Below are 17,176 nucleotides of genomic sequence, written 5' to 3'. Positions count from 1 at the left end.
CATTATTACTCTGATATAATTTGTATGAAATGTAAGTTTACTGAGCTACCTCTGTTTTTAGTTTTTGTTTTATTTAATGAGACACAGATGTTAAAAGGAACAAAACTACTCTTTATGACTGTCTTGCAAAACACTTTGTTGTACAGCACAGTATGCCTCTCCCATTGCATTCTTCTCATGGCATAACAAGTGCAACTGATTTCCTCTGATTATGTTTGACAGTGAGACATGTGAGGAGACTGGTGATCAACCCTCAAAAATGAGATGGACAGAGCTGGGTATGATGAGGATATCACAGAAAACAGGTTTTTCACCACTCTCCAGAGTAAACACAAGCATCTGTATCAGAAGGCAACGCAGCAGAGATGCATGGTAATAATCTTCTCCATTGTCTCCACATGTACTTTTTAAAGATCTGATATCTTCTCTGTCATATTTTTACTTAAGCATTTTTACCATCATTATCATTGATAACAAACTAGTAGTGAAAATTATGACGATGATGATGATAAGAATGATATTAACAATGATGGTAATAATGATACTACTATTATCATTTTCAAAACTTGAAATAACTTCATGACTGGCCATGAGGTTCCTGTCCATTTGCGCATTTTGCATTTTTCTTTATAATGCACAGATTTTTATACTAGTTACAAATAAACACTATCATTGATTTTTGCTGTGTAAAGAGTATTTCATTCATTGTTAAGGTATTACCAACATTTTTTAGACCTGTGGGGTTTAGGTGTTTTGTTTTGTTTTTTCTTATTGTGATATCTATATCAACAGTAGCAACTCAGGGTTTCAAGAATGAATAGCAATGGTTGATTTATGCAGTGACAAAGCTCAACACACTTGACTCATAGTTTAACCCATTGAATCAGCTTTTCTTATTTTGCCCCCCCCCCCATTTTGGCCAATATATGAAGTACAATGTTCTTACATCAGTTTTAAAAGCAAATAGCTATGTAGCAATTACTTTGATAAACCTTGTTAAGGTAGGAACACATCTCCATCAAAATGACACAAAGAGGAAAATATATCTGTTCTTTTATTCCTGGTGGATATAGTCCTGTTCTTGAAACATTGAACCAAAATACAACCACTGATGATATCAAGTGTGCCACTGTATTAAAGTGAAGGCTAAGCTGGTGTTTCATGAGTTTCATGCAGTGTATGTGATAGAGACTTAATAAGGTCTCTTTAGAATAGGACTACTTTTTGATTGATCCACTTGTCTTTATTATCCATGCCAAAGATCTTATACTATTTTATTGTTGTTCTGTTGTTAAAAGGTTCCCTTTGATAGTCAACAATCATTTTCTTGTATTTCTAGATCTGTGTACCAAGAACTGGTGTTTTCACCAGGATCTCTCTCAGCCAGGCTGACTTTGAAAATCACATTTTGCAACCACAACAGGATGAGCAGCTCAATGTCTTTCATTCACTCAACAAGAAGGTGAGAATGCTTTTATGTTGTACATTTTATTATGATATGAAACAAACTCTTAGCAAGTTACAATATGTTCTGATAATGGAATACAAAATCTGCAGGATCTACATTTTTATACAAGCAGCTGTATGCAAACTGGTCAAATGATAGATTTTCTGGCATTAGTAAAGGTAATCATTCATTCTTCATTTATCAGACATAAAAGATAAAAACAAAAATGAAACCATCATGTCTGTGAATAGGGCAAGTGTTCTTTGCCTCTTTGTATGATGTCTAGTTTAGCATTGAATCCGCAAGAAAGAGGCAACCTCACTGTAAAGCGAGAAATATTCGTGGCATGAAATTTCCGCAAATTGGAGCCAACGGCCTTTTTCATGGCATGAAATTTTCAGGAATTGCCCCTGGCATTCAGTGCATATACATGCAGTGTAAACAAGAACTTTCGCATGTATTTTAATTTCATGAATCTTGGCTTTTGCAAAATTCACAAAATTTGAATGCACTCAAAAAATTCTGGTTTTACAGTATAGGATAAAAAAAAAAAGTTCACACCATTCAATTCTTTAAATTCTTATCACTTGGAAGTGCTTTATTTGACCAGTGTTCAGTCATGTACAACTGTAGTTTTCTGAAGTCAACTTTGTGTTTAGTTTTGAGTCCTAAGTGGTTAAAAAAACAAAAATCCTTAGACAAGATGTTACTTAGTTTAATTCATCATTTCCCTCCCATTCCAGGTGTACTGGTAAGAACACGTGTAATGTTGAGGGTTGGGATTATGGTTGGCCCTCCGTCAGGGTGAAAAGTGGTTATACTGAGGAACCTACCCCGAGTAAAGAAGACCCATGCTGTATTAGTACATCATTCATGTTTAATTTGATGTTGAATATGAGAAAACATGGAGCTCTCATGACTAGAGGTGTTGTGTCTACATTTTGCCGTAGTGTAAAATTCTCCATCACTGATGTTTGTTATTGCTGACGTTGTTTCGCCTCTAGTTTTGAACATCAGAGTACTTCCTATCAGCTCAGACTATGCAAGCAACAGGGTGCAATGTCCAAGACCGAGTGATACATGTTTGAATAAAAGTACTTGGCATGCACTATATCCAAATGGCAAGGCTAGGACAAGATTCTTTGGTAGTGATGACATTTCCTGTATGTCTGATACTGCCACCGCCACTGATAATAGCCTGTCATTACTATCAATCAAGGCTACTGAATCATAAAATTCAAGTCTTGTATTTGCTGTCTACAGCTCACCAATGTCAAATGGCCTTGTTGGAATTGTCTGACATCTTTTAGGGCATTGTTGGTAGTGTAAAGATCTATAGACTTTTGAACAGTATGATCTTCTTGAAATTGTTTCGTTAGAGTTCAGCTAAACATGCAATAGGAGAAAACTGTCCCACTTAAAAAACAAAATAAAAACAATCTTGTAATATTCAAGTGTCGTGGTCTAAAGAAGATGCTAGAGCTGGGTTAAGGCTCTGATGTCACTTTAAAAAATTGGTGATTTGAAAGATTTTTTTTCTCTTTTTATAAACCAGAGCTTTTACACTACAGCCAAGTTCTTGCATGTAAATGTCTTTCACCTATATTTTATTGTCAAAAGATATCTCAAAGATTACTTTCCGAATTTTGTCTATCATGCCTTTTAGAGTCTTTGAGATTTTTGTATGTCCGAAGACTTACTTGGTTATGATAATTCTAAAGTAAAAAGCACTACCATATCAAATAGAATTATTGCAGCATGATTTTCAATCGAAAGGTACATTACGTACGAACAAAAAGGGAAAAAATGAGCAGTTTCCACTCAAACTGATTATTCCCTCCATGTTCAAGCTTCATCAGCTCTTTCTGACAAAATTCAGAGTTTGATTGTCATTGCCCAAGTATCAGCTACAGTTGTAGCTGTATAGTATAGGCTCCATATGCTAACCACATCATGCCTGTTGAATTCTCACAGGAAAGGCTAAGGTCATACTGTGGTTATTGCGATTGTCTGTGTAAAAGACATCTGGTATTAGGGTGGGTCACTGATTGGCAAAGTATGCTCTGCTTAAAGCCCTGTATTTTTTTTTTATTTGTTTGGTTTTTATCGGAGTTTATTATTTTTCAATGAAAGTCAGTCTCACAGGGATTATCATCTTGTATGCCCGTCCATAGACTGTAGGCTGTACCACTAAAAGCAAAGAAACTAAAAGATTTGTGATGGACCAACCCCTCTGTAAGCTACAACAATACAAAGATGGATTTGTGGGACAACATTTAACAAGAGATGATTTTCATTTTCTGGTTTAATTGATTCTCTGCAATTATTTAGTGTGAGTGCCATTCAGAGCTCACATACATGTAAATGTTAATTAGCCATTGTATGTTGTTGCTTTTTTGTTTGCAAAGCACTCTGAAATCAGATTTAGTTGTTCCTTGTTGGAAATCATAACAATAGTATTGGACCCCCCCCCAAAAAAAAAAGAAAAAGGTAAGTAAATAAATAAATAAATATAATGATATGAAAAAATAAATAAATGAATAATGCCTTGAATTTTTCAATTCCCCTGTGAAAAGTACATGTATGCCCATTACTTGATTGTGTGTTCATTTCCAGTGGTCAGTGCCATGTATAACACTAACAGGTAAAATTTGAAGTGAAAAAGAATTATAGGAGGCAGGGTTTGAACAGAAGAGGAGTATGCCTTTCAGTGTCGAGCATTGCTAGTCCTGTGGTTATCTTTGTCGGTGTCGGTGTATCCCCTTGGCAAAGTCTGTCATGTGAGAATGATTATTCATGGCCATGGGCAAGAAGCGTGTCATGGACAGACGCTTCCTTCCCAACCTGACAGTTTGGCCCTCTTGGCTTGGAGAAGTCAGGAGAGCACTCCCCCCCCCCCCCCCCCACCCCCTCTGGTTTCAGACCCTGTGTGATTGTAGTAATTATCATATCATTCAATCTGTGGTAACTGTCTCCCTTTAGTATAAACTTGTGGGTATGTATTAAAGCAGTTCTAGGATATTAAGCAAAATCAGGTGATTTGACTGAAAAAGTATAGAATTTTTTTCTTTCTAGAAATGCCAAACTTTTATTTTTGTGAACTGCTCATACAGTTGTACCTCCTGTCTTATAATTGAAACCAAAATCAGGATACCCTATCTGGATTTTAATCACTGAAAATGCTGACAATCTGAAAAGGCTCATTTTCTTTTTGTCATATTTGAGAAATTTCTATGACATCGCGGATCATACCCACCACAAATCTGTCACTTGAACACTTGAAATGTAATTTTGCCTCAGCTTTGTGTGTTTTTGTGTGAGATTTAGTCAAAATAATTCTGAATCCATGCAGCTTCTTTTCTATGGAAAAATTGTTGGCCCATACCAGGGCATGGTCTATTGGGCCAGCCTCAATGAACTTTGCTTAAATTTTATTATTTGTTTCACCTACCGATATGTTATTGCACAGAAATTATTCAGGTGTATATCTTCATAGATATTTCCACATTTTATTATTATTTGTGCAGTAGTTGCATAAAGTGAAAAATGCATAATTTCTTAACCCCCCCCCCCAAAAAAAAAACATATATAATTATATTTATATTCATAACAACTTTACAATACAGGCATGTCAATACAAATTTTAAAGGAGCTATACGTACAGACTTGTCTTCGTTTTTTTGTTTTTCCAACAAAAATTTCATTTTGGACGACAATGCGAATCAAAATTGTGTGCAGTATTTATCAGTGATGGGTCAATGATTCAAAGATAACACACCATTTTCAATTCAGTCCATTGCCTCAATGAGTGATGATGATGATAATTATAATATAAGTATGATGATAATGATGATAATTAGTAACATTTTTGCCATAAAAATAGGGGAAATGAATTTTGAGCCATTGCGCATGTGGGTAGGAGATTATTATATTCTTATATGAGAGGAGAGAGAGAGAGAGAGACCATAGTACTGTACACACACAAGCACACACAGCATAACACTGCACAGAATGATACACTGGCATTCGAACAATGGTATTGCTATTCATATTTATAGCTGATCAATTTACTCGGTCATAAATTATCCTGATCTATTTGTATGTCACTGAGTTTGAGCAAAGTCATTCCCCCCAGAAAGAATACCATGATGGTACAGGATGCATACAGCAACCTTTGATGTTGACATAGAAGAGCAAAGCATGGAGGTGCCATGCAACAAAATATTGTGAAAGCATGTGAGTTCTTCATTTGGATTCATAGAACTTTGAAAATGTTAGAAAACAATTTTGATGATGATCAAAATATGGACAGATTGTGTACTGAGGTATGCCTATTAGAATGAGAAGTTCTTTTCTCATGAAGAGTGGATGCAAAGTGAATAAACTTACCATCCATGTTTTAAAGTGAACTCTTTAATGAGGAATTTCGGCCATATATGTGGATACAGTGAGTGCAGAAATATTGGTAGTGCACATCACTGAAGTTCGAGGGAATTCCGACGATCCATTCAAAAAGTTTGGAATTTTAAAAGTTTTGGCAAAATTAATGTTCTGTCAACTCTAGATAAGAGGACTGCAGCAATTTGCAATGTCGTAGTTGGGCAACAATACAAAGAAAAGTATCGAGATTTCGACATATTTTCAATTTTCTAACATGATTAATGAGCACCTGACTTTTAGACGGCAGGGGGCAATACACGTATCTGACAGCAACAATTCAAGGAATTTGTACTTTTAATGAAAAAATGAGATTTTGTGAAAATCCCTTTCTATTTTCTGTATATCGTACATACGTAGTCTGACTGTGACATTAAGAACTGTTGTAATCTTCTAGCAATAGGGGGTACTAAAACTTTAAGAATTAATTTAATAGTCTTGAATGAATTGTCTTGTTTTCCTCAAACTTCAGTGCTGTGTTGTACTAATATTCACCCAATTACCATAATTGCATTATTATACACATATATGGGGTAATTCTCCTTTAAGGGATGATGAATTATTATTGTTATTATTATTTTTTAATGTGAGCAGTAATGGTGCATTGGTGTATGTTCCACAAGACTGTTGTTTTACATGTACTTTTGAAACATAATTTTTGCTAACCCAATTTTGCTTTTTGACTATGACCAAAGAAAGAGACAGTTGTGTATACAGATATCTAAAAATAAAACAACAAAACAAAAACATGATTTTGTAAATTCATCATGTTCATGTTCAGAACTTTGAAGTTCCTGCAAAGGTCAGCCAAGTCTGCTTGTAGGAGTGGACAGTTATTCTATGTCTGGACAGTGGTAACATGCTAAAGTTCATATTTTTAGTGGTAAAAGTTCACTTTCCATATATGTCAGATTTGGTGTCCTGTGTCAGGATTGGTAAATGTCATATCCTAAAGAAGAGAAAGAGTGCCATAGACTTAGTCTGAATGATCAAATTACATCAGAGGATTTGCAGCATTTCATTCCCTCTCATATTACCAGTGAATAAAAAGATTAATGCACCCCATGTGTCTCCAACATATTTGTAAATATACGTGTACACAGTACAGCTGTACATTGCTAGCCACAGCCAAGTAAGCAACAAAATCTTGCTTTTCAGTGGCACTTTCGTTTTGTATTTAAAGGTAGTACTCCATATTAACCCGTTGAGGACGAGTCCCGAGTATACTCGGGCAGGTGTCTATGGAAAATCCGTGTTGAAGCAAAATCAGTCCGTCCTCAACGGGTTAAGCTACAGGTAATGTTAAGGGGACTGTTGCGCTTGCACGGATCACATTAAGATTTATTTTCGACAATTCAATCCTGAGTCAGTCATCCAATGTTTTATTGCTTTTAATTGTGTGCCTTGTGCAGCTGTACCAGCCTGTTCTTACATGATCTTTTTGGAAAAATGAATTTGATTAATTGGTGTGTGGATTAAAAGAAATAATCAATTTTCAGCTCCTTATATGCAATTACTAAATTCTACAGTAAAGGAGAAAATGACAAAGAGACATGCATTGATAGCCTCATGGCTGTTATGTCTGGGTTTCCCCCCCCCCCCTTCTGTTTAAATGAATACGTGGTTTTGCTGCCCAGAGCAAAGAACAGTGTAAATTTATCAGCAATTTATTATAAAAACATCGAAAAATTTATGTGATATGCACACATACTGGTCATGCGCATACAGCTGTAAAGTTGCACATTTGTGACAAGAGTCTGTCACATTTTTACTGTTACCGTAGTAGTACACTGTATTACTAATCAATGAAAGGAAGAGCAAAGCAGAAATGAAAGCTGTCAAGTTTAATGTGGAAAATTTCCTCTTTTCAGAGAAAGGGATTACAAAAAGATGTGATGCAGCAGCATCTTCAGCAAGCATTGGTGAATGCTAACAGTTTACCTGACATATCAACAAATAGCGTGAATGTGTATGTTGTATGACATCCATTTGAAAGCTGTCTGCTAGAATCTATGAATAGACTGAAGCAAACTTATCAGCCAGTGAAATATATCCATTGATACTAAATGATAGTGTGAATTAACTGTGAAAGTGCATACCCCCACCCTGCTTCCAATATATTCTAATAGAAAAAAAAAACAACAACCAAAGAGCTGATGGAGGAACAAAATAATGCAAATGAATCATATTGTTGTTGTTGTTGAAAACTGACACTGTAATCAGTGTATCATGAATTCCATCATTTCTGCTCACATTGCATGGTGCAGGACATGAGAAACAGAGCAATGTATGCCAAACAAAGGCATGCACTTTGTAAAATTGTTATCTTTCTGTACTAATAACAATTTAGGAAAAACCATGTACAATTGATCAGTGTTCATGCCATCAGGTAGGTAGATTTTGTCACACAAGGAATTGATATTTCATGAACTTGGTAGTTGTCTTTTGTTTTGTTTTGTTTTTAGAGATAGGGTTTTTCATCACTCATCCATATTATGTTAATCTGTGTTAATCTGACAGCAAGCCAAGGTGACAGGCACTGAAATTACAACAGGAGAAGGCTACAAGGAGCAGAGAGTGGTAAGTACAGCAGGAATGAATATATATGTTATTATGTCTCAGCTAAACCATGACACCAAAACTGATATCAATGTGAAGGACAATTAAATTTTCAATTTACAGGTGATGTCATTATGGTCATATGATGATAATATCCTGTACTATTTGGGTTTTCGTAATGATGTTTCTCTTTAGAATCATAAATCGTACTCCTACATACACATGTGTGAGACCTGCATTACATTACCGGTATATCTTTTGCAAGTCAATTCTAATATGAGAGGAAAATTTTTTATGACTATTAGTGTATAAAATTTCATCTTTGCATCATCTCTCTGTGATGTGCTGTATGATGCAGTGCGGCCCAAGGTTACTTTTCTCTGTTTTACATGTTTTGCCTATTACTGTAGGTTCGTATTCTGTTCGACGAGACATTCTACAACGACAGTGAAGAAAGCTTCAGGGTCTTATGCATCGATCGTCTACTGGAAGGAGGCACGAGTAAGTGTGATGTAGAGCACATGCCTTTTAAGTACCATGGTAATGATTCTATCCATTGTGTTTGACCTGTGTTTATACATGTACCTTACTATCCCTGTCCATCAATCTGTCTGTCTATCTGTCTGTCTGTCTGTCTGTCTGTCTCTGTTCATGTCCCTTGTTAATGCTTGTATGCATGTGTTGGATAGTAAAAATTGCAAGTATGACATTTTATGACAACCTGGTAACATCTGCAGTTATAAGAAGATAATCATGTACCATTTTAAGCAAGGGACATGAGGAGCCCCGCAAGGTTTGTGAATTGGCCAATAGGAGGGATTCACTGCAGTCTAGAAATACTCAAATGCCATATATTTTGCAGGGTCATTATTTTCACGAATTTAGTGAGCTGACTGCTATTCATGAATTTTACAACGCATGAAAGTATAAACTTTGATCCCGACATGAATGCTATGTGCATGCGTACATTTCTCTGCACATTACTTGCGAAATTGTCGGGAAGTCCCGATTCACGAAAAATTAAACATGCTAAATATACACTGTATGGCACATACAGTCATTAATCAGAGACTGTTGAGTAAAACATGATACATGTGGGGGATTTTTTTTTCTTTTCGAGTTGGATTAATCAGGCACTTGCAAAGTTTCAGTTTTCAGATGCAATAAGGCCTAGAAATCTCAGGACGGAAACAAACTTTCATCCTTTGATATGTTTATCTTATCTGTTGTACTAATTGTATTTTGTGTCCATTGATAATGTGGGAAGACCCAGCTTTTTTAGTTTTGACCAGATTCAATAGAGAACTGCAGTTACTCTTCTTGTGACATCATGCATACAAATTCAGCATGTCATTTTCCTAGATAAATTACATTGCAAATATTACACAATTTATCCATAATTTTAGTGCAGTGCCGATGAATGCATATCAATGATTTCTGTGGCTTTCTCTTTTTAACATGATTCTTTAATATTATGATGATGATTTAATATGATTACTGATTAGTTATCATTGTTATCAGTGGTAGAAGCAGTAGGAGTAGTATTAGTCATATGTAGTATTTCACTCTGTCCTGTAGTCATTACTTTGATGCCTTTGTCCTGAAGAATACCAGACACTTAGGGCTCTGTCTTTCTGTAAAATATCTCGTTATTGCAATAGAAGAATTGCTCAACGGATTTTCTTGATACCTGGCCCAGATATTCTTCATGAGATGTAGCTAATGCACTGAGTAAATTAGGAGCAGAATCCCTCAAGGCCAAAGGTCATCAAGTTTTTGGAACTTTGGCTAGAAATTAGCGTACATTAGGAAGTGGCTACAACATCCTGGAATGACCAGTGATTATGAAATTTTGTAGGATGGGATTAATGAATAGGCAGTCATTTACATGGTAAGATAGAAGTGAGGGGTGAAGGGTCATTTAAAGTTCATCATACTTTGCAAAAAAAATGTCATTTCCAGTCACCTTATTACATAAGAATGTCCTGTGGTAGTACGGGTTTGGAGGGAAGGGTAGAAATTATACGGTATGTTGTTATGGGTGTAATAAGGTCAGGGTCAGAGGTCACTGTACTTTGGTTAGAACACCACTTTCCATGCGTATCTTTGCTAGTATTGTCCAGTGCCAATACAATATGGTGAGGATAAAAATGAATACTTAGACACTTTAACAAACTGAAATGACTACCATGAAAGGTTACCAAATGTAGGCAAATTGTCATTTTCTGTCCATAACTTTCATTGAGTATTAGAAGTCTGATGGTATTTGTTATTATTAGATCTAATGGACAGAAATGAATCTGGAGACAGTTCCATTGTCCAGAGAGGATTTGAGTTCAGTCATTGGTCAGTTGTCAAGGTTCATGATGTTCATCATGAAATTAAGGGCCATGTTCTGATAGAATACACAGCTGTATGATGAATTATGTTGAATGCATGCAAGGGGATGAAGGTGTCCCAATTGACTGTGGGCTGCAGCCAACTTGCTGTAGCTCATATTCTTCAAAACTCTTTTCCAAATATCAGAAATTTATAGCAACACATGTAAATTGGATAAGCCATCATTCAGACAGAAAGTCTGAAGGTCACAGTAATTCATTGCAAATTGATCAGTCCACCGTGATCTGAATGACGCACAAGCTAAGAAATGAACAAGAATCCCTTTTGATGCTGCCAATGATTTATTACATTGTAGATTATTTTTTGTTTATTTTTAAATTTCTCCTGGTATTGCAGAATGATAAGGAAAATTGTTACGTTAACATTGAATACACAGTTGGGTTGATGATATATAGGTCACAGAATACAAGATCACCCACAAAATTTTTTTTTGAGATTGATAGTTTTTTTTTCCCCCATTTTTCCTTGTATTGCATCACTTAAAAAAAAACAGCTAAAGGTAATTCACTAAATACACAGTTGGGTTGAGGATATATGGGTCACAAAATACAAGATCACCCACAAAAATGAGTATGCCTGGATGTAGTGAAGATCTGTGTGTTTCTGTAATTACTTGACCAAGTGACGTAATTCTCAGATATCTAGCTGATGTCTGATGACAGATGACTAGATGTAGCGCACAAAATTTCTGATGAAATTGATGGCAAAAAAAAAAAAGAAACAGAAGCAAGCTCTATATGATGGCAAAAAGAGATAATTTCTCAAGGGTGCATTCTAAATGAGGGACGAGGTTATATGTGCCTGTATCGATAAGAGTGAGTGCTCTCTTTTCAATGCACTTGCTTGACAGGTTCATTGCAGTATAATTACTTTGTTTGGATTATTTCCTCCGCCAAGGGGGGAGGTTATGTTTTCGTTACCGTTGGTTAGTTAGTTAGTTCGTTCGTTCGTTTGTCCGTGTGCAAAATAACTCAAGAAGTAGATAACGGATTGGGATGGATCTTGCAGGAAAGGTTGAGAATGACACAAGTAAGAAACGATTAACTTTTGGTAGTGACCCGAGAATTTTGGGGGAATTTATGAAGGATTCTTGATATTTTGGCAGGTAGGGTCAATGAAATTGGGAGTTCAGGCTGCGCATATTTGAGGTTTGCATGCACGCACTAAAGCGCGGCTCTAGTTTCTGCTAGGGCGAGACGCGTTGTGCAGCTGAGGGTTTATGACGTAACAAAGGCTTCTATATTGGGAAATCGGGCGGCTTTCAGCACACAATGCAGTACGTAAGGATGGAAATCACTGAAGAACAAGATCAGTACGGGTGGAAATGGGCTGCATGCTTGGCGGAGGTCTGCGCTCTCAGAGTGCTTCTCTAGTTTAAGTCAGTTTTTCTGTGTACGGTATGCATCTTCATGATTCGATGTTAGAGAGAAATGCCAGCAAACTATGTGTTCCAAGGACTATATGTGGAATGCAGATTGTGAATAATTAATTTCAATTTTATGTACCAAGTATTCAAGTTAGTAGAATCTCATGCATATTTCATGACAGTAATATATTTCTTAAATCATTGTTTTTTTCAACATCAATCCACATGCATCAATTAAATTTTGAGTGGTTTGAAGACTTCTCTACAACTCATGGTTCTGATTTTGTAATTACTTGTTCAAAGTGCTGTCTAACAAGTCTACTCACATGAAGAGGCTGACATAAGATACACTGTGTATGGTTATACATGAGAGTTCAAAATATTTTGGCTTCATCTACACCTTGATAACATCTACCATGTAGGGTTATCTAGAATGATCGCCCTCCCGCAGGCTTTCAGATCAATGTATGCTCTTTATTCAGTGTTAAGAAGTGAATTTAATTGAAGTCAGGTGTGTTCACAAGTATACACTGTATTATGCACCACCTATCACCCATTTCGCTGAACTGGTTTGTGTGACACTTACATTATCAAATTTGCACCATTTCTTATTTCGGTTAACGTTCCATCATCACAGTTATCTCTGACAGCTGTCTGCGCATGACATGCGTCCCCTTTATGGCTTAAACATTGTACAGGAGATGGTTGTGGTCATTGCGTACATTTTAGGAGTGGGCAAGATTTAGTCACTCTTTTGAGAGGTATTGATGTACAATGGACTTCTAAATCTGGTAGTGGATTGTACTCTGTCGTGCCCCCTGCAGAAACAAACTCAGTAAAAGTGGCTTGGCACGTGTTAGTGACATTTTGTTGCTACTTCAGTAATTTCTCAATGATTCGATGGAACACTGCTGCTGTGACACATGATCGCTGTCTTTCTTGCACCTTGTGAGCACATGCAAGTTTGATTTATCAGCCGTTTCTTGAAGGCGTGATGCCAAGTGCTGTACACCTGACCCCTGACATTGTGTGAGATGGCTTTACTCATGTTATGACTGAATGTTTTGTGTATCGGAGTGTCCTGTATCAGCGTTGCAAATCTAATTTTGACTTGTGCGTCAATTCTTTTAAATTTTTGTGACGTGTCTCATCCATACAATGTACTTGCCGAACGTCGACCTCACACATTGAGGATATATTCTCGCAGTTATGTTGCTCGCGTCAGCCAATTGAAATTATCGCCGTCTTTTGGGCCATTGCAAGAGGATGTGAGGATGGGAGTCAGATGGTAAATGCGTGGTCATCAACATTCTCTGAGTATACATGTACCGGTATATAGCCAGGTTCCTGCAGCAATCACTTTCAGACTGACTATTCTATACCATGCCATACCATACTTTCAATGCCTCTGTGTAGGTTTGTACTCAACTGTTTCAGCACAATCTTTGCACAACCACTTTAATGTGTGCAGGCTGTGAAGATGATCTAGTGTATCTGAAACTCCTAGCTATCTCACGTTGCAAGGTGCACTTTTCTTGATGCTAGCTTTTACACCAGGCCAAGGAGAAGAGTAGTCAGCTGTAGTTTTGGATTTTAGAAAGTACATACATTGAAAACTCAAAGGACCTTGGTGTACTTGTGGACTGCAACGATCTGAAGGACCCACATTTTGAATTTGTTAGTCTGTGTAGCAGTCGCGCTCTTTAAGTTCTAGCGTAACATCAGTCTGTCACCTGGTGAAATCATTTCTGTATCGTGAGATCATCAAACTATACCTTTATCAGCATGGTGGGCTTCATGCTTGCAGTGACCTTCAAACCAAGATGGTGGCCTTTCAGGCAAGACTCCTTCTCAGACTGTGAGTGAAAAGTCAGATTTTTATGTGTGAATGTGGCATAAAATGTATTTCAGGTGTGGTCTATGATTCTACTCTGCTGAAGATGTCTGCACAGGCTTTTCTGTGTTATGTCAATTTTTTTTTTAATCTCCAACTTTCCTGTCGTTAAGCTGACCCCGACATTGTTTTACAAGTGCTTTCACTTGTGGTGACCAAATATGTTTGGTTTCATTTGATTGCACTTCAGTTCTAATATATTTGTGTGTCAAAGGATATAGACATGCACGCCTATGTAAATGAATATGATTGTTCTCTGACTACTGCATAAAGTGAAATTTCACTTAAAGGGGAATTTACCTCAAATATACAATTTACATGTGGATTCAATTAAGAGAAAACATCAAATATATATATTTATATTTATATGAAAAGTACACATTCCTTTGACTTATTACTGACATACATATTGTATGTTAAGGGTAATGTCATTCCCCCTGCCTTTTGATAGAGGTAAGTCGAGGAAGCTTTCATCATTCTAGAAGAATGAATATACATGTATATTGAATCATTTTTTCTATATTGTCGCTCTACTGTGACATCACAAATTGTTGTAATCTTCCTTATATCCAGCAATGACAGCACATGGATTTAACCAGAACTTTCGAAAGTCACAACTTTTGAATGGACTGTCCAATTTTCCTCGAATTTCACTGATGTGTACTACTAATATCCCTGCATTCACTCAATCCACATACCAGTACATGCAGTGTATTTGTAGTAAACTTTCCTTTCCGAACATCAATCTCACTGAAAGTAAAGATGGCAGAGGTGAAAGTAAACGTTACTTTACCACTGACATTCAAGTAGCCATAACCTGTTTCGTTTGACATACTTTGATCTAGCACTCACTGCAGTAGTGCTAGGAAGTTCACTGCATTCAGTCTAAACCACTGTCTGCAGGGGATAAAAAGTTCTTTTGATTTATTTCTCCCAACACAGATATCGTTGAGGATCCTGTACTTCCATGCCTGGAAACTTACGAAGACTGCTGCGAATTCCTGTGGGGAAACAAATGTGAGTCAGTGCAGCTGGAGCATTTACTAATTTGAGTATTAGATAGAGTAATACAATGGATATTGTTTAGCATGCCTTCAAATCAATAAAGCCTAACCATGTGATATTATTATTCCTGTCTTCCATTTGTAGAAAGAAAGGGATAAACTTGTAATCTGAGGCATATTGCATATTTGGAAATGTCGAAGCAGCAAATTGTGTGTGTTCCATGTCAAATTATCAGGAGTAGCATAAAGACATAAAATCTGTGTATTACATACAGCCACTAAGTTTATGAGCAGCGATATTTGAATTTCAAATTGTCTGCTGACGTGACTGTACTTAGATAGGGTTGATGAGCCTCTTGTCCTCTTTTTTTTTCCCCGAAAACACACAGACAGCAAAGTGTCCCACAAGAAGGTGGATGAGCTGATAGAGCAGTTCTGCAGCTCCAGTCAGCGGGCGGACATCCTGCGCCACATCATCGATGCCACCGGCACCCTCTTCACAAAATGCATCCAGATTGCCCTCAAGGATGTGGTGTTGGTAAGTCTCTTGAATCCTTTTTTTTAACAGGGGCCATCAGCAATGCATTGCAGAAGTGAAACTTAGAGGCACTCGAGTGCAGAGTACTTTGATGTGTGGGCCCTTAAATAGAAACAGAAGAATGGAAGCAGGGAAGAGCAACTTAGATCGTACTTAGCCTTGCTGTCAGGGGTGGGCCCAGGAATTCCGTAAAGGGGGGGGGGGGGGGGCACCTTTACAAAATTAAATGGTGGATGCATGTGCCCCTCCATTTTGTTCTTTGTTTTTATTTCTTTTGTTGTAGCAAAAAATAAAGGGGGGAGCATGACTGGTACGCTCCCCCGTGGATCCCCCACTGGTTGTGGCATTCAAGTTACTGAAAGATGCTGTATTGGCCCCATGAGTATGTGCGTGTGTGTGTGTGTGTGTGTGTGCATTTGTGTGTGATTTAAAGGGTAACTTTGCTCAAAGAGCGAGCATTAATGGGAAGGGAATAGATGGAATGTAAGAAACAGATCACAAAAGTCTTCAGAGTACTTTGCATAGTGATGAGTCTTTAATTCTCCAGAGTTGTCTGGTAGTATGACCTTTTATGCTCTTTTTCAAGGACTGTTCACAGTTGCTTTTACTGAAAGGCAGATTGCTGTAAACTTTTGTGGTTGATGTACTCGGGTATTGGGTAGCTTTACCAATAAAAGCACCTGCATTAAGTGTGATGAAAGCTCTCTGTATTGACCAGGGCAAGCAATTTTACCAAATTCACCACTGTAGGTAGTTTGGCCACATAAGACATATGTAGCTCTATATGGGGATGTAAATGAACAGGTGGTGAATTTTTCCATCGGGCACTGCAGACAGCCTGACAGGTGTATGTGAAAGGGAGTGCTTTTATACACTCGGGAGTTAACAAGAAACATACAGATGTTATGCCATTTTCCCTACCTTAATACCCATTTCCCATTAATCTGAAAATAATGTGAAATTGTAGATAGAATGTGCACATGCATTTACAGGTATACTTGGAAGGAGTGCATATTTCAGAAATTACACTTTCTTGAAATATAAAGTTTAATAGAATAAAATGATCTTTGTATCTTGTGGCACCAGTTTCTCCACTAAGAAAAGACACATCAGTTGTGAAATGCTCTGCCACCCTGTCTAATTCCGTCTCCAGCGGACTATGCAGAAGCATGCTGGGCACATGGACAACCTGAAGATTGCCATGGAAACCTACATAATGAATGCAGTGTATACCAAGGTCTTCAAGGCGGTCAGCCAGTTCTACGCTGCAGAGGTATGTGGGACGCTTGACCGGTCATCTGTGTAGATGTCATCTGGTGTTCATTCACGCTTTTTGTCTCACAATTGAATTCCTCTTCTAATCTGTTATCATGAAACCCTTATACTATTACACAGAAATTTATTTTGAGGCTCAAATGACCTCCAACTCTCTGCTGACTCCCTGGGAAGAGAGGATTTGTGAAAAAAGCAAAAAATAAGAAACAAAAACAGGAAATGATGCCTGAGGAATCCAGCGTTCTGGTCTTCTATA

The 17,176-nt window shown here is 37.2% G+C and overlaps 1 protein-coding gene across 1 annotated transcript in view; it reads left to right on the top strand.

Annotated features, from left to right (window-relative positions):
* Positions 1 to 223: 223 nt before the first annotated feature.
* LOC139742168 (ankyrin repeat domain-containing protein 27-like) overlaps positions 224 to 17,176 on the top strand; it is a 38,602-nt gene continuing 21,649 nt past the window's right edge. Inside the window, exons 1-7 of the mRNA XM_071652739.1 lie at positions 224 to 372; positions 1,340 to 1,462; positions 8,405 to 8,464; positions 8,854 to 8,944; positions 15,046 to 15,120; positions 15,497 to 15,645; positions 16,799 to 16,918. Coding sequence (XP_071508840.1) covers positions 265 to 372; positions 1,340 to 1,462; positions 8,405 to 8,464; positions 8,854 to 8,944; positions 15,046 to 15,120; positions 15,497 to 15,645; positions 16,799 to 16,918 — 726 coding nt within the window. The 5' untranslated portion in view covers positions 224 to 264. The remainder of the gene's footprint in view (positions 373 to 1,339; positions 1,463 to 8,404; positions 8,465 to 8,853; positions 8,945 to 15,045; positions 15,121 to 15,496; positions 15,646 to 16,798; positions 16,919 to 17,176) is intronic.

This window comes from Diadema antillarum, unplaced genomic scaffold (assembly GCF_040938485.1).
Source record: "Diadema antillarum isolate AM-2024a unplaced genomic scaffold, OU_Dant_1.0 seq00000981_RagTag, whole genome shotgun sequence".
NCBI classification, from domain to species: domain Eukaryota; kingdom Metazoa; phylum Echinodermata; class Echinoidea; order Diadematoida; family Diadematidae; genus Diadema; species Diadema antillarum.
The sequence above is the reverse complement of the archived record's forward strand: the minus strand, read 5'-3'. Positions and strand labels throughout refer to the sequence as shown.